The 25,219-nt window shown below is 38.8% G+C and overlaps 3 protein-coding genes across 4 annotated transcripts; 2 read left to right on the top strand and 1 right to left on the bottom strand.

The window, feature by feature from the left end:
* The first annotated feature begins 1,576 nt into the window (after positions 1–1,576).
* Positions 1,577–4,882, top strand: zgc:92606 (uncharacterized protein LOC100000242 homolog). The gene is made up of 5 exons (XM_052577472.1): positions 1,577–1,784; positions 3,184–3,273; positions 3,640–3,718; positions 3,957–4,075; positions 4,405–4,882. The coding sequence occupies exons 2-5, from the start codon at positions 3,184–3,186 to the stop codon at positions 4,468–4,470; spliced, it is 354 nt and encodes a 117-aa protein (XP_052433432.1). The 5' UTR covers positions 1,577–1,784; the 3' UTR covers positions 4,471–4,882.
* Positions 4,883–5,175: 293 nt separating this feature from the next.
* Positions 5,176–10,880, top strand: si:dkey-26c10.5 (uncharacterized protein LOC563797 homolog). Of its 2 annotated transcripts, XM_052579179.1 has the most exons (7): positions 5,176–5,537; positions 5,746–5,856; positions 7,735–7,845; positions 8,881–8,982; positions 9,113–9,264; positions 9,348–9,448; positions 9,989–10,880. In XM_052579179.1, the coding sequence occupies exons 1-7, from the start codon at positions 5,444–5,446 to the stop codon at positions 10,110–10,112; spliced, it is 795 nt and encodes a 264-aa protein (XP_052435139.1). In that variant the 5' UTR covers positions 5,176–5,443; the 3' UTR covers positions 10,113–10,880. The 2 variants fall into 2 exon arrangements, with proteins under 2 accessions (XP_052435139.1, XP_052435140.1); XM_052579180.1 differs by lacking the exons at positions 5,176–5,537; positions 5,746–5,856 and adding an exon at positions 7,341–7,654.
* On the bottom strand, positions 10,577–19,406 carry LOC127974315 (transient receptor potential cation channel subfamily V member 6-like). The gene is made up of 16 exons (XM_052577498.1): positions 19,133–19,406; positions 18,604–18,701; positions 18,394–18,516; positions 18,162–18,302; positions 17,929–18,027; positions 17,670–17,845; positions 17,415–17,561; positions 17,211–17,290; positions 16,544–16,679; positions 16,370–16,456; positions 15,609–15,685; positions 11,632–11,797; positions 11,470–11,536; positions 11,118–11,386; positions 10,932–11,038; positions 10,577–10,835 (listed from the first exon to the last, which is right to left on the bottom strand). Exons 1-16 carry the CDS (start codon positions 19,312–19,314, stop codon positions 10,577–10,579), a joined length of 2,214 nt encoding a protein of 737 aa, XP_052433458.1. The 5' UTR covers positions 19,315–19,406.
* Positions 19,407–25,219: the final 5,813 nt, after the last annotated feature.

The following is a 25,219-nucleotide window of genomic DNA, read 5'->3' as shown; positions in this document are numbered from 1 at the left end:
CTATTACATTTTACTAAAATATATTTCAGGAAGATCACATTTAACACATGTTTTCCTGTTATATTGACTAATTAAGTGCAGTGTATCTAATTTTATGACGAGATATTGTGCTGTCTTCCTTTCTATTTCCCAAAAATTATCCTCTCATTTCCAACAATTTTTTTATATTATATAAATGTCATCCTTTATTATCACCATCCCATTTACTTTGCCACATATATTTAATTTACTCAGTGTTCTAATGTTTTGTTGTTGTTGTTTGTTTAGTTTTTTTTTTTGTGCTATTTGATCCACCGATTCATTTTCTTGTGAAATGTGCAGGTATCCATACAAAAGAGATAACAGTTTTGTTTGCGTTCTGATCAAACTTCGTAAAATGTCTAATCAAAATGTCTTGATTAGTCGAAGATTTATCATGCACTCATTAAACTTGATAATGCTGAAAAAGTGTCTGAACGTATGAGCACTTCAGGTATATTAATCTCTTCAACCCACTGAAGGGCCAATGATATTGCAATCATTTCTGTTGTATAAACTGATAGATGATTAGACATTCTTTTTGTTATACCTGTTTATATTATTTACTGATATAAACTTCTGATCCAAATATTTATGTACTATTGTATCTTTACATTCTTGTCTCTTTTCCCAAATTGCTGCTGCTGCTGCTGCTCCTGATGATGATGATGACAGAAGTTCTGCCGCCTTGAATGTTCTAAAAAGAATCTAGAATAAACTGACACTGAGGCCCATATTCAGCCACAAAACTATTCCAAGTTCAATAAACAATAGTACAATACATAATATTTAAAAAGGTCATTACAAAACAAAGGTTCATAGTTCACACAAGAATATATAACAGTAAATAAAACTGTATAAAATACTGAAATATACACATACAGCACATTAATATTCATAAGTATTATTGAAGAACTTTCCCTTTGATACTATCGTGGGTATCACTGTATCAGCCTGGATGTCCTGTGTCCCTCCCTTTGTGGGTCAGTCTGTTTTCACTGCTGTGTCACTGCATAAAGCTTGGCAAATTCCAGACAGGCCTCATGGTATGTATGACATGATTACTGAAATCAGTTCACTCCACTTAGCAGAATATTCTATATAACGTTACTGTTTGTATGTACTGAATTATTTTATTGAAGCACACTCTTCTCTTTATTGTTGATGGGTTTGATGTTTCTTCTTAATTAAACAAAAGAGCATAACTTTTTCTTTTTCTTTTTATTCATGTATTTGTTTGCTGATAGGGCATTCAGGACTACAAGACTAAAAAAACTTTATAAAAGGGTATTGTCTCTGTCCTGGGTTGCTTGCTTTCTACAAGAACCATACGCCGGACTAGTTTCGCCAAGATAAGGACACGTCAGACACGTAACACAGAGGCGCTAGAGCTCCTTTATTTTGATTGGTTCCACTGACTCAAACTAATGAGTGACAGAACACTCTGGCCAATAGAAGCACAGTAAACACATTTAAATGCCGCCTCCTCTCTTTTGTAAATGGCTAGACGATAACGTCAGTATTCTCTTTAGAAATTCCATTGGTCAGTTCCCAGAATAAGGCGGTACATTATTTGTTGATGTTTTAGTGGGAGAAGTGGGCCAGTCGACATCTTTAACGTAGCAGGCGATTTGTAATATATAAAGTGGTTGAGTTTTGGAAATCAGCAATATTACTGCGCTTATTCGGCCGTCTTATATTCGTTCAAGTGGGGAAGACGGGCGTTGTATTTCACTTCTTCCCGAATCCATCAGTAGCTATCCAAGGTATGTTTCGTGCTTACCACAACGACCAGTAAACCCAGTTAGCGACTGTGGCTAAGGCTAGTTTCATCCTGGAAACGAACGTGAATTTGTGGTGAATCAAAAGTTCAAACACCAAGCCCGCGGTCACCCGCATTAATGCTCGAGGATTCTGCGGAACAGCAGTTCACATCATGTCAGCTCGCGGCCTAACGTCAGCAGCAGTTGTTATGGGCGCAGTTATCTTACATTATCATGTACTGTCTGACTGACGACAGCAGATTATTGTTTATCATAAAAAGCTGAGTTTGTGGAAATTGTGCATCGGGGAGTGCTGTGGAGGACATGTTTTCGCAATGCAGCACTCCCTGTTAGAACGTGTCTTTGCAACATTATCATCTATCACAAACCCATTGGCTTCTCAACTGTTTCAGATGCATACAACACTTACAAAAATACTGTTCAGTTATGATATTACGCAACTGAATACTTGCGATATTCACATGCTATAGTATTTATACAAGTAACTTTACTAATGTAAGTGCCATGTCGCATGTCCAAGAAAAGAAATGCACATACACAAATACAAGTTTGCGAGGAATATAGCGCACGCAACCCAGTGGTCTTCCGCTCAGTAAAACCTGCTATTTGAAGAACAGAAAAAAGACCCCTAAAGGTAAGAGTCATTTTTGGCCCACGTGATCTGCTGCAGTACTCGGTGAATTTTCTGTCATGGTTTTTGCACACTTAGCCATTTCGATGTCACAGTAAGTGGGAATAAATGCAAAAAATGCCATATGCCACATTTAATTTTTATTTTCTGATGGGATTCATGTGCATGTGTGTTTTATTTCATGTTCTTCTGCAGGGTATATAATAGGCGTGGTTGGGAGGGTGAACTAACAAAACAAAACAAACAGGCATTGCAGTCAGTCTTAGTCCCACAGTAATACATTGAAGCATTTTCCACAACCTTTGATAAAATGGCATTAAAAAGCTCTGAAGTTGTGCATTTATTCAGATGGTTAATTAATTTTGTGTCTTTTCTATCTTTATAGCTAGTTATTATTAAAAATGCTTTATTATAAAGTTGCTTATGTTAGCTTTGTATTGTCACAGGCCTCTAAAAATGATTATGACATATGGCAGAAGTATATGTCAACAACATCTGGACTCAGGGCAAAGGAGAGAAGAGCCCATGGCAGGAAGGCAGAAGCCCTAGAGAGATTGAAAAATAATTGTTACCTCTAAAATATATGATTGACTGATTTAGAGAATAAATGTTTTATTAATGATCATATGCATATCTGACAGGCAGGGCTTGTTTCTGTCCATGTTTAAATGATGATAACAAATGATGAGGAGTAAGCCTGAAATGTATTTGTTTGTTATATTTTTATGTCGATGTGTGTTTGGCCCTCAGATGTCTAGCCAGTATCAGCGAAGTGTTCCTCTGGAGGTCAGGAGAGCGGAAGGGGAGCGAGTCCGCGCCAAACATCCGGATAAAATCCCGGTGAGTCTCACGGTTGGAAAATACAATAACAAACAATAACACGCTTCTGATACATTATTAAGAGGGTTTCTTCAGCCAAAAATGAAAATTAAGTGATTATTCACTCACTCTCATGTCATCCCAAATCTGTAAGATCTTTATTCTTCTGCAGAAAATAAAGGAACACATTCTGAAGAATGCTGGTAACCAAACAGCTTTGGTGACTGTTCAGTTCTGTTTTATCCACACTAAAATTCTCAGAATGTCGTCATTTATGTTTCACAAAAGAAACAATATGAGAGTGTGGGAAAATAATGACTGAATTAAAATTTTCAGAATTTCAGCTAATATTATTTTGGGTATTTATTTGTTTGTTTGTCTCCTTAGATAATAGTAGAGAGAGCCACAAGGTCACGAGCTCCGGAACTTGACAAAAAGAAATTCCTTGTTCCTTCAGACCTCACAGGTGACGACTCTTATTTTATATATGCTCCTGAATAGCATCTGTAGGTTTACAGAGAAAATCAACTCAACTTATGATTTTCCATAAGCATTGCATCATTTTATGCTGGGATATTAAGGCCTTTTCAAACTCTAAACTTCTCTATTCCTGTCATCATTTGAAGAAAGAAATGAAACCGTTTCGAAAGCGTTAAGTTTTGATCTGACTGAGTTTCTCTCCACAACCTCCCTCTTTTCGTCAGTCGGTCAGCTCTGCTTCCTGATCAGACAACGGGTGTCTATGAGACCAGAAGAAGCACTCTTCTTTTTCGTAAAAAATTCCCTCCCTCCATCCAGTTCCCCCCTGTCTGCGGTGTATGAGGTAACTCAAGCACCCTTCCTCTTCATTACTGCTGATTTAATTTATTCCTCTGATGCAACACAATGTAGTTTATGCCATTGCTACCAATAAAACGTGCGACTTATGACTGGTTTTGTGGTCCAGGGTCACATATATTAAAATGTATTGTCACATGATCCTTCAAATTATTCTAATAGATTTGCTGCTCAAGACGTTTCTTATTATTCTCAATGTTAAAAAAAAAATTGTGCTACTTAATATTTTTGTGGAAAGAGTGACACATTTTTCAGTGTTCTTTCATGTTCAAAACAGCTTTGATCTAGATGTATCACCTCTGTCTCTTTTTTTAGGAGCACCATGAGGAAGACCTGTTCCTTTACATGACATACAGTAATGAGAGTGTTTACGGTGCCTGAGACGGAGGACGAAATGACTGGAGAGAAGAGATGGAGAATGAGAGAGAAAGATGACACATTATTTTACCACCGATACATTGTAGCTACAGAGGCCGTTGTTCAATAATGGGAACTAAAGGGTGCTGTTTGTATTTATCAGTATTTAGTGGAAACTACAATGAGATGCATTCAACCGAATATTAAAGCATTGGGACTTGAGAACTGAGAAACACTAAAGAGAAGATGGAAGGTCAAAAACAAAAATAGAGGGAAAAAAAGTAGTAAAGTAAGCAAGTATTAATTTCATCTTTCTCTCCCAGGAGCGCGTCATTTGTATTTAATGCAAATAGGTTTTTGTTCCTGTTTTTCTTTCTTTTTTGTAAAGTATTATCAATAACTTTGTGCATATAATAAAAATATTTCAAATGTTTAAGTTTGTACATAATATTTACAGTGTTTTTTTTTAGTGGAAACGAGGTTCCGTTCGTATTTATACTATTGCCATTATAATATTTAGCATTATATATATATTGTGTGTGTGTGTGTGTGTATAAATATATATATATATATATATATATGATATTTAACCCTTTACCATAGAGACACATTAGTGACTCGTATAAACAGTGTTTCATATGTTTGAATTTCTTTTCCTTTAGGAAAAGACATGGCTAGTGGTTTAATTCGTTCTGACAGTATGAAAAAGAGAGAAGTGAAGGATATCATAGCGATGTGCTGGACCGTAATGAGGAAGTTGCGGAAAACAACTGATCATGTGTGATGCTCAGAATTATCCTGATGTGAATTTGCATCAGGTCAGCATATTTACCAGTGTCAGTCTTTTCGGTCACCGTGTAATTTTTTTTCCTCTAAACAGTTGTTAAGACAATAGTAAATTAAATCAGTTTTGCTAAAGAGTTTGCATCCATACTGGGATCTCGGACAAGTTGGCCAGGAAAACGAAACTCAAGGGAATTAGCAGACAGAAAAAAAAATGGAGAGCAAGAAAGAGGTAGAAGTGGAGTTGGAGGAAATTGCAACGGTTGAGGAGGATAAGGAGAAAGAAGATAAGAAAGAGGAGACAAAAGGTAAAATGTTAAATAAAATCTTTAATTTATAAGCTTAAACAAGTTATTAATTCTGCTGAAGTTTAATACAGAACTCCTCCCTTTGGGAGAGGTTGCAGTATGTGAGCAGAAAATGTCAGTATTCAGTCATTATATATACATCAATATACTTACTGTCTGTTTTCTTTTCATATTTAATTCTTGTTTGCAACTGCACTTTCTCCGAAAGACTTTGCAGCAGAGAATGTAGAAGAAGGGAACATTTACTCCCCTCTCTCCAGTCCATCTGAACATGAATATGGTGTGCCCTCTTCAACTCGCTCTTATACACTCTATAAAGGTAACACAAACTCATTTTCTTAGTACTGCACATTTCAGGACAATAAATGGCTAATAAAGTGAATAGAAATACTCATTTAATGATACGAATGCCAGGAGTTTGTTTTGTGAGCAAGCTTAAAATATGAAAAAAGAATTCGGAGTATTCAAATAATTTATCGAAATAATGCTACATTTCTAAAAATGAAGGTTTCAAAAATTATGTTTCCGCAATGATAGCATTAGAGAACTAGTTTAGGTTGCTTAAAGCACCTATTAATAAATAGATCTTAAAAGAACCACTTTTTTTCCACTTAGTGTAAAAATATTTTGATAATCTAAAGAAAATTTTTTCACTATATGAACCTTTTGTGCATTGGAAAGGATTGTATTACTTGCATACATTTTAAAGGTTCTTCATGGAACCGTTGATGCCAATAAAGAACCTTTATTTTTAACAGTGTACATATAATTAGATATTTTTTTTGTACATGCATTCATGTGCATATTCATTGTGTGATGTAAAAATGTGTAATATAGGATCTATCTGTATGGTTTAAAAAAGGACAACTGAAAATGGACAGAAAGAGGAACAAAAACAGATGGAGAGGAAAAGTGAGTTAGAGCACAATATCAAACAAAACAAACATTATTTCTGATCACAAGATAAAAAGTTATGCAAAAGATGTACGTGAATGGTCTATATGGTAAAGATTCTGGTTAACTGAAAAAAAAAGTACAAAAACAAAAATTATAAAACGTATAGCTGTGTTTATATGAGAACCAAGTTATGATTTTATGATAATGCTACATGCACACAAGTGGCATTTAGGTGACATTAAAATAGAACGTAAAAATGTAACCCAACAATATATTAGCATAAAAATGAAATAATTAAAAGATATAAATCATGCAGGGACTTCCAGGAATCCCTTTGTGGAATCAAGGATCTTTGCATTTGCTCATAAAAGAAACTTTGCATTCCCTCTTTCCTTCACAAAACCTTTGTGCTAAGTTCCTCTTAATTTTTTTTGTGTTAACACGCAAAACTTGGGCAATGAAAAACCTTTGCAAGCTAATGCAATCTATTTTGGGAGAATGCTAAATCATTAAACATTTTTTAATAATTATAAATTATAATTTTTCTTCCCATCTCATTTTTTTTCATCACCATGTTTCACCATTGCCATGTTAATTGCCATTGCCAGTCAACTGTGTCAATTAAGTTTTTACAGCAGCATGTTCTTTACTTTTAAAGTGACTAACATTGTGAGTTGTTATAGTTGTGCTTAGTAATAGCTAATATTAAACGGGTTAGCCTACTCTTTTATAGCAGAATTTCTGTCAATTAAACTATAGCTTAACCAGTTTTCTCGATCGTTTGAAACTTGTTACAAAGCCCCGCATTAATGATAGATTGCTCTTGTGTCTTATGTATGACCTTTGTTCACATTGTAAAAAGCATATCTGGGACACAGCTGCATATTTTGTTCTCTCGAGGACAGCGGGTATCTTATTTTGTCCAGAGCGAACTTGAAGGCTTCAGAAGGTCACGCGAGGACACAGAGCCGATATTGTGTTTGAGCGTCGTCATCAGAGCCCCTGCGCGCGGTCCAAGCCCCCTGTAGTGTGTTAGTGCGCACATAAAGAGCCCAGATGCGCTCAAGTGCGCATTATATTACAAACGCCTGACGAATATTCCCTGGCCTTCGTCAAACTAAGCCGGTTTTGCATTCGCAGAATCATGTATGTAAAACTTTGCAATTTCGGCAAGTACACAGAAGGCAAGTCTGAACCGAAACCGCTGCAGCCGGATTCAGGTGAAGTTGCGACTGCACATCTCTTGACTTCCGTTCTTTGATTTTCAATGTAACGACAAATGTGTCATATTTTTCTCCAGATCCATCGGAAGATATTTGCCGGAAGCTCCGTGTTTACCGCATCATTTCGCTGGTCCTTTTTGTCACCTGCGTCCTGCTGCTGATCATGGTCCTTGTGCTCTTTATGAAGAGTAAGTATACGACCGTCTTTTATCTGTACAGATGGGAATCTATTAAATGTATTCATTTAATATTGGAAACAGGCTATCAAGAATATCTAAACAAGCGAAATATAAGGCTAACGGTTTTTAACAATAATTATAAAAATAAAATAAAATAAAATAACAGCCTAATTAAAGACTGTATGACTGTAAGGTCTATATGCTTTTCCCCAGGTTTGACTACCGAAGATCCACTTGTGGCCTTTGGCCTTTCAGTATGTTATCCAATAGTGTGTATATATATATATATATATATATATATATATATATATATATATATATATATATATATATATATATATATATATTTGTAAATTAGTATTAATTTTGAATGAATAACATTTAATAACTGGGTTTACAATCGTTCACACTCACTGTTCTCACAATAAATGGATGTAATTGTCTTCAATTTCATAACATGTTCATAGACTAATTAGTAGAATAATACAGAAGCTGCTATAATACATTATGAACGGTAAAAAAGTAAATAAAATGAGCCAGAAAAAAAATAGTCTCTCTCTTGCTTTATTTATTTGTTATTCTGTAATTATTGAATTAAAAACACGTAATCACAATATACTTTGAGAATAGATAAAAACACATAAAACAGTCTTTAGACCAACTCTTGAGCATAATCAAAAGTCAATATTTTTTTAATGGTTTTCAAGGGTCACAAGTGGGTGCAGTTTTTTTTAACAATTGGAGGGTTAAATTAGTAAAAAAAAAAAATATATATATATATATATATATATATAAAAAAAAAAACAATATAGTATTTACCTTTAGGAAAATGTGATTAATAAATTAATAAGTGAGATTTATAAGTAATTTTAAATAATGAGATTTAGATTCTGAAAACTTATTGCTCCAACCTGTTTTCAGACGTCCATGTTACTTTATTAGGATCCACAAAGAGCTGCAGTGACTTTGGTATTTTGGTGGAAATGGTGATCGCCATGGTAACTGGTTAATAGAGGATACATTGTTACATTATATTCTGAACAGTGACTGGGACGCAGCCATGTCAGGAGGTAGAGCAGACTACCAGGTCTCTATCAGAACAGAAATGCAGCTTTGAGAGATGCCAAGAGCTTTACCAACCGCCTCGTGAGTTTGTGAACAGACATACAGTTATCTAAACTAGGTTTTATGTATGTTTGACTTTTTTTCTAGATTAAAACTTATTTTTTACTTCACTTCAGTGTTTTCTTGGTTCTTCACCTACATGTGTCTGCAGAACATCTGTGCAGGGATTGTGGCAAAGGCTGGCTGAGGTTCGAGAATACTTGTTACTTCCTGTCTCAAAACCGCCTCCCCTGGCAACAGAGCAGGAAGGAGTGCCAAAGGAAGGGAGGAGATCTTGCTGTCATTACTAATGAACGCGTTCAGGTCAGCAAATCAGTAAATACTAACAGAAGTGATTCACATATTAACATATTCATATGCTTTTCAAATATATCTCATCTCTGCAGATGTATCTGAGTATGAAGGGGAGTTTAAACTACTGGATTGGGCTAAATCATCTGGGGACAAATGAATGGACATGGATTAACAACACTGTATTGACAGTGAGGTGGGAAAACAATTATGGTTCAAAAGGGGCCAGTTGAAAAAAGTTGGGTCTGTTTACTACATTATTTTTTAGCTGTTTAACCATAAAAATAAGCAAATAATTTCCAAAGATTTTTCCCATTTTGTTTGACACTTTCCACTTTATTTGTTTTTAAAATATTCTGTGAATTGTTAAAATAAATTATAAAAATATATTTAAGTTATTAATTGTTTTAAGACAAAAATACAGAAACAAATCTCCCTCTAATTCTGGACAAAACAACAGAAAAATAAATCAATAATTTTGAAAACAAAAGCTGAATATTTAAAATAAATAGGGGAACATTAAGAAAATGTGAGAAACCATTAGGATTTTAAAAATATATATAAATTAAAATAGGAAATGAACTCAGATCTAAAATCCACCTTGCCATTCAAGCCTCTATAATTAATTTATCACATGGTTACAAATACAAAAAAAAAGACTTGTAAAATGAAAATGTTTAAATGTGGTTTAGTACCATGGCTACTGACTGACTATGGTCCTTATGCACACACACAGATATTGGGGAGATGTTTCCTTCCCTGGACAGTGTGCCATCCTGGCTGGAAATGAACCACCTGAACGGAGCTGGCGCCCATCTTCCTGCAGTTTATACTTACAATACATCTGTCAAAAGATGTAGATGTCCTACACCCACTGAAATCACCTACAGTATACATCTGGACATCATACCTCTCAGAACAAATCCTCAAGATAATCACCTTTTCTCTTAAGATTGCAGTTAGAAAATTATAGACATTTGGTCTCATTTGGACATTTGGTCCATCAACATTATTTTTTTTATTACAATTGCACCTGTTTCTAACTTTACTGATCATGTTTACAAAGCTTGATTATTTGCACTAAATATGTCTAACGGTCACACAATAATGTTTTAAATTGCTCATACTTTCTCTGAAATGTCTTTCTGTATTTTGATTAATTAAACTTCCACCTTTATATTTAACAATATATAGATGGTGCACAGTTCAATTTTGTCTACCCAATACAACACCTATATATTTCCATATTATAAAACACTAAACAATTTAACAGGAACAATTTAAATATTAGGAATGTCATATCACCCAAACATTCCTAACATTTTTAGAAATACTTGACATCTGGGGAATCCACACTTTCTTCCTTTTCATAGTTTAAACTCTTCCGAATTAGCAGCCAGTTTTTCATCTGTCTACCTAGGGGTTTAGGCTTGTTTTGCACTGTTAAATCTGTTTGCAGTAGATCATTTCTAGGCTCACTATTGCCTGTATCCTCCTCCTCCTTAGCTGGTTCTTCATCCTTGGAGAACACATTAATGAAGCGTTTCATCTTTCGCATCGTTGATCCGTTGCGATCCTCCACTCTGGAATCATGAGATATTGTTAATAAATAAAACTAATCAAACTGAGAGTGTTTCATGATGCTTTTGTATTGGAATCGAGATTAAAGGCATAATTACCGGAGGAACCAGCGTTCTCCAAGGCCAAATGCCTCACCGCAGATGCCCAATCTTGGCCATAGGCGCAGTGGTAACTTCCGTTCCAGCATCAGAGTAGTGGCCACCACCTACGAAAAGAGAGACTGATTTTCACCCAACATGCTTCCAGAACAATTACTGTGGGACTGAACTAGCTACACTACCAACCTGGGTCCTCCAGAGTTCGTCACGCTCCTGGGTGACCCTCCACAGCGTGTCACTCATCATGGCAATTATGAGGTTGAACAGGAGAGTGTAAGCAACAACACTAAACCATACGTAGATACAGTGCACCACTGGATGGGTGTAGAGCGTAGGGTCCACCGGCAAGTCAACCAGAGCGATGCTCACCTCAAACTGACTGAAGAGGGTGATGGGGAACGAACGGTATAACGAAACAGCTAAAGGTTCTTGAGTCCCGTAAAAGACCCACAAACCTGAGGAAGTAGAAGAGGAAGTAATTGTTTACAAATTCACATATGATATGAGTATCTTTTGACGCAACTGCATTTGAACTAACCGGCAGAGGATCCAATGAGGATGACAAGTAATAACCACATGAACTTTGTCATATCGCCAAATAATATCTGCAAAAGAACATCCACACATGTGCATTATAAAGATATACTGGATCTGAAAACCAACAACAAGAGTGGGAGACCCCCTCATCAAAATGCTCCACCTTCTGAATCACAATGACGTAGGGTCCCAGCATCTGAAAACCTCGGGCGAAGTACGAAACATTGGACCAGCCGAGAACCAAAGCCAAAGCCATTGGCACAAGCTCTTCTGCAATTTCAGTGGTCCGCAGCACACACAAAATCACAACCAGACTCGCGTAGATAACCCTGCCCCAGAAATACACGGAAATGAAGTGTGAGTGAATGCATGCATTTCCATTCAATTTCATATTAATTTTCATGCCAAAGACCATCCAAAAAGATTATTCTCTTGCAAGGAAACCCTTTCCAGTAATATACAGGCAACTTTACTAGTATGTATAAAAATGTATAAAACACTTTATGCTGTCTGTTAAAAATATATATGAAAATTATTTTCAGTTTTTATTCATTTGACAACCTGCAAAAGTGAAATTAAATTTATTAAATATGACAATAAAAACTGTTTAACAGTACTGTGGCAAGGGAGGCGTTGTTCAATGAGGTCTGTGACGGGAGAAAGAGTGAAGAGACCAGCGGTGGTAAGTGGGTCAAGTGAAAAATGATTAACACCTGGTTTTCATTGCAGTGATTGGCGTGGGGAAGACAAAAGAACATTATTTCACTGGTGCCAAAACCCGTGAAGGAAGGAGAACGACACCGCCATGCAAACTCCGTCAGGACAATCGGGAACGCTGTTTGAGGAGATCATCACATCGCTCACGGGCCTGCATCAGGAACACCACCAAGCCCTGCTGGACTTGTGGGCTGACGATGAACATCGGTTTCAGGCAATGATGCAGGTCCAGCAGGAGGACCGCAAACTGTTCCAGAGCTTGCTGGACCGGGAGGTTTGGATGAGGTCGGCTTCCCCGAGTTCCAGCCCCGCTGTTCACATGCCTCTTACAAAGATGGGGCCAACAGATGATCCAGAAGCATTTCTCGACCTGTTTGAGAAGACAGCCGAGGCATGTGGGTAGCCAACAGACAGCTGGCCGGTGCGAGTGATCCTGCTGCTGTCAGGGGAGGCCCAGAAGGCTTCTTAAAAACAGCCTGTCCCGAACCTCCTGGTATATGCAGAGTCAAAAAGAACAATACTCCAAAGGGAAGCGTCAGCTCTTCCGGTTGATGGAATTGACCGAAGTGGGCCGGCCTTTTGTCTTGGCACAGCTGTTCTGGGATTCGTGTCGCAAATGGCTGTTGGCCAGAGGAAGCAACACCGAGACCATCATCAACAAGGTGGTACTGGAGCAGTTAATCTCTCGACTCCCAAAGAGAATCACCCAGTGGGTCTAGTGCCACTGGCCGGCATCGCTGGATTGAAGCTGTGTGTACGGTATACTGTCCATGTCCAGAAAGGTAAAAAAAAACATCATCAAAATAGTCCATGTGACATCAGAGGGTCGGTTAGAATTTTTTGAAGCATCGAAAATACATTTTGGTCCAAAAATAGCAAAAAAACGATGACTTTATTCAGCATTGTCTTCTCTTCCGTGTCTGTTGTAAGAGAGAGTTCAAAACAAAGCATTCACGATCGCGTATCCGGTTCGCGAAAGAATCAATTCAGTTCACCAAATTGAACTGATTCGTTTTAAACGGTTCGCATCTCTAATACGCGTTAATCCACAAATGACTTAAGATGTTAACTTTTTTAATGTGGCTGACACTCCCTATGAGTTCAAACAAACCAATATCCTGGAGTAAGGCATGCACTCAAACAGTACACTGACTGAACTGCTGTGAAGAGAGAACTGAAGATGAACACAGAGCCGAGCCAGATAATGAACAATAGACTGACTCGTTCACGAGTCAAGTACCATAGACAGTAAAAGAAATGGACACAGCGACCCCATTGGAACTCAATTGAGACAAGTGAAGCCCATTTTTAGCGTTTTTTAGCACTTCCGTTTCTGACGCGCAGACTCAAACGAAGCTTGACGACGTCAGCAACCTGTCTGACAGATGTAAATCTTCTAAGTGGCTGTGCGTGCAAACTGCCATCGTTAATCTTGCAGAGACGGCGAGCTTGAGCGGGGAGTTCTTTGTCGTGAGTGAGCAGGAGTAAGTATTCTGATTAATTATTTTGTATAGTATTTTAAAATGTAAGCTTCTCCTCCTGTCTGTACGGTAATGCAACAAAGAGATGAGTGGTTATGACGCTATTTTCGTTAGCCTATTTTTTACAAAAACTGTTTATATGGGGCCATAGTGTAACATAGAAGGTAATGGAGCCCTTTATACATTGTCGTGTATCTTTAGAAATAAATAATGGACAAACGGAGTCTTTAAACGTCTCAGATGTAAAGTTATTCGCTGTCAAAGTGACGCCAAAATGAATGGGAGTCAATGGGAATGCAAACGCAAGTGAAGTTCTGCTAAAAGATGGCAGCCCCCACCCAACTTCAACTTCCCGTCGAGTTCATTGCCCCCTGTCAAGAACCAGTTGCATCAGTTTTCGGATCACCAGTAGTTCATTCGGACAGTTCTATTCAATAAACCGGTTGAAGAAAAAGGTTCACCGGTTCTTTTGCGCTCGACGTAATGGCGTCATTTGCGATGATTGCCCTTGATTCAAGCCTTCGGTTTACCCGCACCCATAACACTAGCACAGAATCAGTTCAGAATCAATCACCAAAAGAATCAGTTCAGACGCTCTGTGTGTCGGTCTGCTTCACGCTGAATCACACATGCGCAATATCATCAGCTCCTCGGTTCACGAATCGGACACATCTGACAGAAACGGTTCTTGACTCGTGAATGAGTCAATGTTTTGTTCATTATCTGGCTCGGCTCGGTTAAAAAAAAATGCTTAAAAAAATTCTAACTGACCCTCTGATGTCACATGGACTACTTTTGATGATGTTTTTCTTACCTTTCTAGACATGGAAAGTATACCGTACACACAGCTTCAATGGAGGGACTGAGAGCTCTCGGACTAAATCTAAAATATCTTAAACTGTGTTCCAAAGATAAAGGAGGTCTTACGGGTTTGAAACAACATGAGGGTAAGTTATTAATTACATAAATCTGCTATCTGTTTGAACTAACCCTTTAAGGACCGGTTGTATCGAGTGACCCACGACGCTCAGACAAAGGAAGGTACATCCCAATTATTAGTACCTTGGACGCTATGTATACATTGGATACATTGTATTCCAATGGCAGAGCATTTACGGTATGACAGCGACATTAAATCTTCTAATTACGTGAATTGTACGAATTATTGGGCATTAAAGGTGGTACGTACCACCGTCTATCACCTACAAATGGATGGACTGGTCGAACTGCCAAACTCCAGCTCCAAATTGTTAGCAAAGTGACAAGGACCTTTTGAGACCACACGGCGAGTAGAAGATCTCAATTATGAAGTAGTACGAACAGATAGAGGCGACTCACGGCAAATCTACCACCTCAACCTCCTCAAAAAATGGAGTGAAGAGGAGTCAGTGTTGCTAGGATGGCTCCCCGGCCTGAGGCGGGCGGTGGGGATATGTTGCAGGGGAGGCGTGGGGGTATGTGGCCTGAAGAAACGAGCGGTGGTAACTGGGTCAAGAGAAAAATTATTAACACCTGGTTCTCATTGCAATGATTGGCATGGGGAAGTGGTACTTAAGCCAGCCATGAACTGGGGAGGAGGGAGAGAGCTGAGGACTTGTGGGAGCTCCAGGAAGAAACAACAAGACTGTGAATTGCCCAGCAGTGGTTTATGCACAGGTGGCGTGACTTTTTTATTTTTGTGTTGACTAATAAATTCCCACAAGCCTCAGAAACGCAGACCCTGGTCTCCTTCCTTTTTTTCCCGAAAGAACATTATTACAAGTACATTTATAATAATAAGTTTCTTGAGCAGCAGATAATTTGAATGAAGACTAAAGTAATGCTGCAGATAATTCAGCTTGGCCATCGCAGAAATGCAATTAAATAGAATATAGAAACAAATATTTTAAGCTGTAATAATATTTCACACCATTATATGTTATATATAAGAATATGCACTTACAAAGTGACATGGAAGGGTCCTCCGAGAGCAGACTGTCCAAAATAGCGTTTAGCCCCCATTTTCAAAACACTGGGAATCTGAAAATAATTACATTTGTATATAATATGTTATGTATATATATACAGTACAGACAAAAAGTTTGCACACACCTTCTCATTCAAAGAGTTTTCTTTATTTTCATGACTATGAAAATTGTAGAGTCACACTGAAGGCATCAAGGGCTATTTGACCAAGAAGGAGAGTGATGGGTTGCTGCGCCATATGACCTGGCCTCCACTGTCACCAGACCTGAACCCAATCGAGATGGTTTAGGGGTGAGCTGGACCGCAGACAGAAGGCTAAAGGGCCAACAAGTGCTAAGCATCTCTCGGGGAACTCCTTCAAGACTGTTGGAAAACCATTTCAGGTGACTACCTCTTGAAGCTCATCAAGAGAACGCCAAGAGTGTGCAAAGCAGGAATCAAAGCAAAAGGTGGCTACTTTGAAGAACCTAGAATATGACATATTTTCAGTTGTTTCACACTTCTTTGTTATGTATATAATTCCATATATAATTCCACATGTGTTTATTCATAGTTTTGATGCCTTCAGTGTGAATCTACAATTTTCATAGTCATGAAAATAAAGAAAACTCTTTGAATGAGAAGGTGTGTCCAAACTTTTGGTCTGTACTGTATATATATATATATATATATATATATATATATATATATATATATATATATATAATTGTTTCTAATGTTAAACTATGTTTTGCTGACCTCTATCAGCAGAATCACAATGGCTCCTATGACACTGATAATTTCTCCAATTAAACGCAGGTGATCGCTATAGGTCTGATAGCTCTCCTAAACATACAAAAAGAAATTACTGTAAGTTCTTGCACACATACATGAAAGTGCTTTGATATACAGAGACATTATAACATTTCACACCTTTAAGCTTTTCTGCACTTTAATGGTATGGTCGTTGTCTGCTTTGGTGTAATTCTCAGGAATGTCCTTCAGGGGACGGTTTAAACAACACAAAGTGAATATGCTGATATACAGCAGGTACACCATTGTCAACAACCTGCAAACAGATCAATAGAGCAACATCATCAGTGCTGCTCAAATCATAACATCGTTTCATAAAACATCACTGCTTTCAAAGTTTTCTGATAAAGTCAGACAAAAAGCAACAGGCACAACCTGTACCTGCAATAACCTCCATGTCTTATTACCTAAAATTGTAAATATAATTATAAAAACTCATCTGTTTATATTACATTTAGACCCTAGATTACATATCTATTATATATAAAATAATATATGCATACATTATTATTATTTTGTTTTTACCATAAAATGTAATTCATTGACCTAAAAACAAAGCAGTTGCCTTCCAAATTTTTGCACTTTTTTCCAATAAACACAAAAAAATCTGAATTTTGTGGATTTTGAGGTCGAAGAAATTTAAGAAATGTAGATATTTAAGTAAAGTTCACTTGATTAACATGAATAGAATAGCACATATCTTTAATTTTATGGCTGCAAATATTGTTTTAATCTATCAATTAAAGAAAAATAATAACCAAACTTCTAGTATGTGATAGTAAGGCACCTGAAGTAATGTTTGCCATACAGATTCCACTTCAGTCTGACAAGCTCTCGAACTGGAGTCAACTCAAGAATCCTTCTGGCCTGAGACAAGAGAGGATACAGAAAGGACTTTGTTACATTAACTAAATAGCCCAGCAACAGCAATTTGATTGAATCTGTTACTGCTGATGATTTTTATCCTCTCTAAGTTTACAAGTGCAGAAACCTCTGCTTTCTGACTGCTGACAATGATCTCAAGCACTGAGAGGTCATCCTCCCTGGAGTCAATCTCAGTGAGGTCGTAAAGGTTGGAGGACAATGGTCCCCGACTCCACTGAAAAATCCGCCTGCGGTTGACAATCTGCTGGAAAACCTGTGCAGCATCACAAAAACATTAAATGCTGCAAACTGTTACTACGCAGTTCTGTTCTAGATAAAGGAGAGTTTTTGGAAGAGGTGCATGTAATGGTCTCTCTCTTACCATGAGGTTGCCCTCCTTCGCAGCGAGTTTGAGCGGTGTGAGGCCTCTGTAGTTAGGTACCATGTCTAAAGGGATAGCAGGGTCCAGATCTGCATCTTTTGACATCAGCAGATCAAAAACCTGACATGCAGTTGTTTTATTTGGGTGCAGAACCAACAGATGAAGAATGGTATTACCTGTTCACGAGCGAGAGAAAGAGTTACAACCAAAGATGCAGACAGAAATATCACATTGTGAGTAAAAGGTGACTTCCTCTTACCGAGGGAATCCTGGGCCCTGACATTAGCCCCAGCTTTTATCAGCATGGTTATAATTTCTTCATTACCCACACAGCTCGCAAATGCCAGGATGTGCTCACCTACAGTGACACAATTTAATTATTTTTGTCAGTCATGGGAAACTGCATCTCTCCAGATGCTCATCCACATCCATAACTATTCAAATGATCAGATTTAATCAAGATCATTAGTAGAATAAAAACCTCCATCTCACCAAAGTACAGAAGCCCTCCTCTTCTTTTGCGGAAGTACATGCCTGTGACCCTGGGCGATGCCACATCACCTCCTCTTGCTATCATCTCCCTTACTAAGTTAACATTCTGGTTAACAGCAGCAATGTGAAGGGGAGTTAAACCTGTCAATCAAGTCATACATTCATGAGACCGGCAAAGAGCTATTCAGTTGCATGAAATGTTTGAGGAGGTTTCTGGTTTTTAAATAAAGACCTTGGTGGAGTTCAGAGGTCATGGGCTCGTTGATGAGCTCCGGCGCTCCTTCCATCAAAGCCACAGCTGCATCAAAATTATCATTCATGGCAGCAACATGCAGAGCCGTCTCTCCAAGTTCACCTAGAATGCACACCAATGCCAGATAACACATTCAAGTCTGGGTTTGCCATTTAGTGTGCCATTAAATAAAGGCAAAAAGTGGTTTACCTCTCTCAAAGATATTTGTAGATGAACAGTCAAGCAGTTTCTTTATACAGGCTGCATTATTCTCCTTAGTGGCGGAAAACAGGGGGATGTCATTTACTCTGCAGAACAAAAAGAGACATAACTACTAACATTGTTCTGTTCGCAAGGCAGCAGCAAACTGTTGATATTCTTTTAACATCATTTCCCTTTCTTTTTGTACTTAATCTCTACACAGATTTCTGTACTTATTTCAGAACTAATTAAAATGTTTTGTAGGCAATTTCATTTTCTGTTTGGTTTATATACATATAATAATTTTTAAGCTATTTAAGACATGCATTGTTAAATTATTACACTGCAAAGTAGGCAAAGAGGCAGCTGTGTACCATTTTAAAACACAGTCATGACAAAATTTGTTCATTTAGACAGAACCAAAGTCTAAAACCTAACTTCACAATCACAAGCATGATATTCTTTTCCTAGCATTTCTTTGTTGGGAAAGACAATCCAATTTCTATTTTATTGTATTGATTAATAATTAATTCTTTACTTTTTGTTCTGCATGAGGAAGGTCTCATCCAGCATTTCGTTCCATCCTTTTCTATACTGAAGGCGGAACTTGAGTTGGCTCCAGCGATGGTTTATCTCCCCTACAGCAGTTCTGGAGATGGCTGGTGACATGGCTTCTGATGGAGTTTCAGACCAAAAAGACTGACAAGAAGAAATCAACATTGTCAAAATAAGTTAGCCAACGGAAAAAAGGCAATTTTCCGAAACCTATTTTTAAGCATTTCTACACCATCTTTAAATTAACATGCAGATAATTTTTTTCCCATCCTTATCAGCATGTTCGAGATTTTATTATAAAATCTGCATCTTAATAATTAAAAATATCCTTTAAAGTAACTTTTTGTAATAGTTCTTTTTAAAACTATTACACAAACTTAAATTACTTGTTTATGTTCTGTACATTCTATCTAAACCTTAAATTCATTTTGTTAATGTAACGAGATATATATATATATGTGATGATTCAAAATCTTTTATATTTTATAATATATTTTACTACTGCTATTACTACAAATTATGATGTATCATTTATCATGTATCATGTTTTACTACAATTTAACCTATAAAGCACATTTCTAGGCAAAAATTATCCATCTTTCTCATCTTTTTTTTTAAATGCAGTAAAACAACTACTATCTTTCAATACATAGCAATCAATTATATATGCAATTGCTACAATGCTGTCCCAAAGATGCCAGCATTCAAAGCAATATACACCTACCTTACAAAATCTTTAATGTGTTATTCCAATGTTTTTTAGTAAGTGATGTACAGCATGTCTGTTTGAATGTAAGTGGACAATACAAAGCTAAGCAGACTGACATCAGTATTTATACTAACAGCTGAGTCTGGAAAGGAGGGTGGATGACGTCACACAGGTGGATAGCAGAAAATGATCTATTTAAACAGTTTTAGGTGCCCAGTGACCCAATATAGTTTGAGACTGACTGGGACATTTATGTTAAATATTTGTGTTTATAGCCTAATATAGCCGAAATGTGTTAACTTAATCACTGTAGACAATAATCCAATTAGTTAAGATATGTTTAGAATGTGATTAAGGAAGCACTTTCATGTGCTGGAGTTCCCCCTCTGTGTGTAAATAATACGTTTGGTGTAGGCTACAAGTTAAACAAGTGATTGAAGTGATGCTAGCTCTAGCTACACGAGAGCTGATAAACATGTTGTTCTCCAGTAAACAAAAGTCAGGATCTATAACCAACAATTAGTCTACTAACTTTGAATCTTCTTATTAAAGATGTGTTTCTTTGGATAGCAAATAAATGTTGTTTTAATTTTACTTAAGTAGCTGTTTATTTCAACATGATTTGTACACTATGTACCTCTAAGGAGTTGCGAGATTTGTCCGCTGTCCACATTTTTCAGTCCTCATCCGTCATCTTTCACTGCATAACGTTACCTGAAAAAAAACAACATCAGTCAACACTTTTAAAATCACTGTGTCAGATAAATGTACAGCAAACCTGTCCCAAAACAGCTGACGGATACCAGGATGTTCTAGATGAGTCAAAACGACCTTCACTGAACGGAACATCCCTACTAACAACTCTTGGTTCCCAGAACTTTCTGGGAATGTTAGATTTTGTTTCCCAGAGCGTTATTTTTTTAGGTTAGTTTTTGGTAAGCCGGGAAAGTTTTCTTTAGGAAATAGAACGTTAGTTTCTGGTTTGTATAAAGTTATTCTACTGTTATTCTAAAGTTCTCCCAACATTATTCTAAGGAGAACGTTAGGGGAACCTAACCCAATCATTCTTGTTTATTAATTCTTACCTTTTTCTGCACTAGTTATTGATAAAGCAGTAAATCTATATAAATAAATCAGTCCACAATCCATATGCATATCCATTGTTTTATTGTCATATTCCAAAACTTTTTATATAAAACAATATTAAAATAAACATGCACAGGTGCAAGCATATAACATGAACAAATAAATTAAACTATAAATTACCTATAACTATAAATTACTAAAACTAATACTAATAACTAACTACAAAATGTTTATAATCATTTTCCTCTTTTCTCATCTTTTTCTTCTTCCACCTTAATCATCTGTAAAAGTAACAAAGAAATTTAGCTGAAGGAGCATGAAAATCAGATTCAATTACATGAGCAGTTAAATAAATAATACTGTCACGGAGACGAACCCCGTGATTCCCTCTACTGGCCAGCAGAGGGCCCCATCTCCGGAATATTGACACTCACGGACTCTCTCACAACTACACTTCCCATCTACCCCGTGCATTGGACTCTGATCACCACTCAGGTGCAGCTCATGAGTACTGCTATTTAAGCTGCACAACCACATCAGTCTAATGCGAAGTCTTGTTTTGCTCCGGCTGACATTTCCAAGCGTTATTTCCCGTGTTTTGATTTCCCGTTTACCAGTTCTGTTTGTTTGCCGTTTCTTGAACCTTTGCCGCCTGCCTCTTGACCTTGGATTGTTTATTGGACTCTGAACATTGCCTGTGATCCCGATCTATTGCCTGTGTTTGACGACGATTCTGATTATCTCTACTGTTGTGTTTGCTGGTCCTGACCCCTGCCTGTACGACCACGAGTTGTTTATTAAAGCTTGCAAAATGGATTCCCCGTCTGGTAATGACTCATTACAGAAGACTTCGCCACAACCGAATCCAGCGGCTTACGATCATCTGTGTTCTACAATGGCAGCCCAGGCAAGTCAAATTGCTGCTAATCAGCAGCAACTGAATCGTTTGTCTTCGATCACAGAGGAACTGGTAAAGGCTGTTCAAAGCCTCCACAGCACTGCCGTAACGTCACCACCACCGGCAGCTGCTGCCATTACCCACGCGGCAGGAACGCCAACACAATTTAATCCACGACTGGCTTACCCGGAGAAATTTGACGGGGATTCTATCAAGTGTAAGGGCTTCCTACTGCAATGCTCGCTGTTCGTCGAGCAACAACCCACCCTTTACACTACTGATGCTGGTAAGATCGCCTTAGTCTGCTCACTACTAAAGGGAAGAGCTTTGGAATGGATAACAGCTGTATGGCGCGAGGAAGGGACAGCGTTCACCACTTTCACTGACTTTCTGGTGCGATTCTGTGAGGTGTTTGATCACCCCAGAGAGGGGAAAGAAGCGGGTGAGCGTCTGCTTGAGTTGTCGCAGGGGAAATTAACAGCAGCAGAATATGCCATGAACTTTCGTACACTAGCTGCTCAAACGTCATGGGTGAGTGACACGCTGAAAGTATTGTTTCGCAAGGGGCTTAATCACGAGCTGCAAACCGAACTCACTTGCCGTGATGAGGGGAGAACCTTGAATGATTTCATTTCGCTAACTGTCACCATTGACAACCTACAACGCTCTCGCCGTGTCAGTGCTCAGCGCCTATTCCCCGTTACGACAACACGATCCGCAGAAACTACTGAACCCATGCAGATCAACTCCTATCATCTGACAGCTGAGGAACGCTATCGCCGCATATCTAACCGACTCTGTCTCTACTGTGGCGCTCCGGGGCATCAACAAATTACTTGCCCATCACGTCGCTCTTCTTGTACTTCTAAATCGGTGAGTGCCTCTTTAAATTCAGTCAGTCCCCTAAACTGTGTCTCAGTCCCTCTTGTAATCAAGACTAACAACGATCGTGTGGCTACCACTGCTCTACTTGACTCAGGAGCAGCTGGGAATTTCATCTCTGAAGAATTTGCCAAAAAGAATAACATTTCTCTAATTTCATGTACAAATCCTTTGTCTGTAGCCACAATAGATGGACGCCCTTTGGGGTCTGGACTGATTACACACCTCTCTCAAGAACTGCTAATGTTCACCGGTCTGCTACATCAAGAAACCATACAATTCTACGTGCTCCCTGTATCTAACACTCCTGTTATTTTGGGCTTGCCCTGGCTCAGACTGCATGACCCTCAGGTATCGTGGAAAGAGGGACAAATTCTCAGATGGAGCACCCAGTGTCATAAATTATGCCTTCCGACCATCTCTCCCATGCCTGTGCTAGTCGTCACGTTGGACTCGGAGTACACCAGCATTCCCAGTCTACCCAAGGAGTATCACGATCTCGCCATCGCCTTCAGCAAGGTACAAGCTAACACTTTACCACCACACCGCAGTCATGATTGTGCCATTGATCTAATTCCAGGTTCCTCACCACCCCGGGGTCGAGTATTTCCATTATCTTTACCCGAGTCAGAGGTTATGGCCAAGTACATCGAGGAGGAGTTGGAGAAGGGGTTCATACGTCCGTCCACTTCTCCTGCTTCAGCGGGCTTCTTCTTTGTCCTTAAGAAAGATGGAGGTTTGCGCCCTTGCATCGATTATCGTGGACTCAACGAGATAACGGTAAAGTTTCGCTATCCACTTCCACTGGTGCCCTCTGCATTAGAACAGCTACGAACTGCACAATACTACACCAAATTGGATTTGCGCTGCGCATACAACTTCATCCACATTAGGGAGGGGGACGAGTGGAAAACAGCTTTCTCAACCACCAATTGGCACTACGAATACCGGGTTATGCCGTTCGGACTGGTCAATAGTCCTTCGGTTTTTCAATCATTTGTCAATGATATCTTCAGAGACATGTTAAACAGGACTGTTATAGTATACATTGACGATATCTTGATCTATTCAGATACCCTGGAGGAACATATCCAACATGTGAGGGCCGTGCTGCAGCGACTCATTGAGCACCAACTCTATGCCAAGGCGGAGAAGTGTGAATTCCATACCACCTCTACCACCTTCCTGGGGTACGTCATCAGTCCAGAGGGGGTCACCATGGATGAGAGCAAAGTCAACGCCGTTCTCAAATGGTCCGAACCCAAAACACTAAAGGAACTTCAATGCTTTCTGGGGTTTGCTAATTTCTACCGTCGTTTCATCAGAAACTTCAGCTCCGTGGTCAGCCCTCTCACGTCAATGGTCAAAAAGGGAACCCATCGGCTACACTGGTCAGAGGCTGCTCTCCAAGCATTCCAAGAACTAAAAGGACGGTTTGTGACTGCACCCATACTCCACCATCCTGACCCATCTCTTCCGTTTCTTGTCGAAGTGGACGCCTCCAACACTGGTATCGGGGCTATTCTTTCTCAACGCCAGAATTCTACCGCCAAACTCCACCCATGTGCCTTTTACTCCCGCAAACTCACTGCTGCTGAACGTAACTACGACGTAGGGGACCGCGAACTCCTCGCCATGAAGGCGGCCTTCGAGGAGTGGAGACACTGGCTGGAAGGGGCCAACTTTCCTTTCACTGTACTAACCGATCATAAGAACCTTGAGTATTTGCGCTCAGCCAAGTGCCTCAATCCACGGCAGGCAAGATGGTCATTGTTTTTCTCTCGATTCGACTTTTCAGTTACCTACCGTCCGGGCTCCAAGAACACAAAGAGGAACAGATCTCATCCAAACCTGAATCCATACTCCCTTTCAAGTTAATCATTGCACCTGTACAATGGGACATTATGACGCTTATCCAGCAACACAACTCTCAACAGGCACCTCCAACAACTTGCCCTCCTGATAAGGTTTACGTACCACCCACTCTACGCGATCAAATACTCAACCACACGCACTGTCTGCCCGCATCCGGCCATCCAGGTATCACGGCTACCATTCATCTGCTTCAGAACCGGTTCTGGTGGGAATCATTACCCAAAGACACCACTGCCTTCATCCAACAATGCCAAACCTGTAATGCGCACAAGACTCCACGCCAATTGCCAGCCGGATTACTCCAACCACTCCCTATCCCACAACGACCTTGGTCCCACATTGCAATAGACTTTATCACTGATCTACCTGTCTCTCAAGGTAACACTGTCGTTCTTACTGTTATTGATCGATTCTCCAAAGCCTGCCGCCTTATTCCCCTGCCCAAACTGCCTACTGCCCTGCAAACTGCCGAACTACTCTGTAACTGGGTCTTCCGTCTCTACGGACTACCTGAGGATATTGTCTCCGATGGGGTCCTCAGTTCACATCTCGTCTCTGGAAAGCCTTCTTCCAAGCCCTCGATGTAAACGTGAGCCTGACCTCCGGTTACCACCCTCAAT

The sequence above is a fragment of the Carassius gibelio genome, chromosome B16, assembly GCF_023724105.1.
Source record: "Carassius gibelio isolate Cgi1373 ecotype wild population from Czech Republic chromosome B16, carGib1.2-hapl.c, whole genome shotgun sequence".
NCBI lineage: Eukaryota > Metazoa > Chordata > Actinopteri > Cypriniformes > Cyprinidae > Carassius > Carassius gibelio.
Note: the sequence above shows the minus strand (reverse complement) of the source record. Positions and strands in the feature narration are given on the sequence as shown.

Bases quoted from the DNA above. Each gene is read 5' to 3' on its own strand.
- LOC127974315 (XM_052577498.1), bottom strand. From the start codon at position 19,314: ATGTTGATTTCTTCTTGTCAGTCTTTTTGGTCTGAAACTCCATCAGAA. The intron at 17,562-17,669 runs GTAAGAGAGAGA...GATGCTGCACAG, and splicing joins CGAAGGAGGGCAACCTCATG to GTTTTCCAGCAGATTGTCAA. The intron at 11,387-11,469 runs GTTAGTTCAAAT...CTACTTCCTCAG, and splicing joins CCTCATTGGATCCTCTGCCG to GTTTGTGGGTCTTTTACGGG.
- si:dkey-26c10.5 (XM_052579179.1), top strand. From the start codon at position 5,444: ATGGAGAGCAAGAAAGAGGTAGAAGTGGAGTTGGAGGAAATTGCAACG. The intron at 5,538-5,745 runs GTAAAATGTTAA...TTTCTCCGAAAG, and splicing joins TAAGAAAGAGGAGACAAAAG to ACTTTGCAGCAGAGAATGTA. The intron at 5,857-7,734 runs GTAACACAAACT...ATTTTTCTCCAG, and splicing joins CTCTTATACACTCTATAAAG to ATCCATCGGAAGATATTTGC.
- zgc:92606 (XM_052577472.1), top strand. From the start codon at position 3,184: ATGTCTAGCCAGTATCAGCGAAGTGTTCCTCTGGAGGTCAGGAGAGCG. The intron at 3,274-3,639 runs GTGAGTCTCACG...TTGTCTCCTTAG, and splicing joins AACATCCGGATAAAATCCCG to ATAATAGTAGAGAGAGCCAC. The intron at 4,076-4,404 runs GTAACTCAAGCA...CTCTTTTTTTAG, and splicing joins CCCTGTCTGCGGTGTATGAG to GAGCACCATGAGGAAGACCT.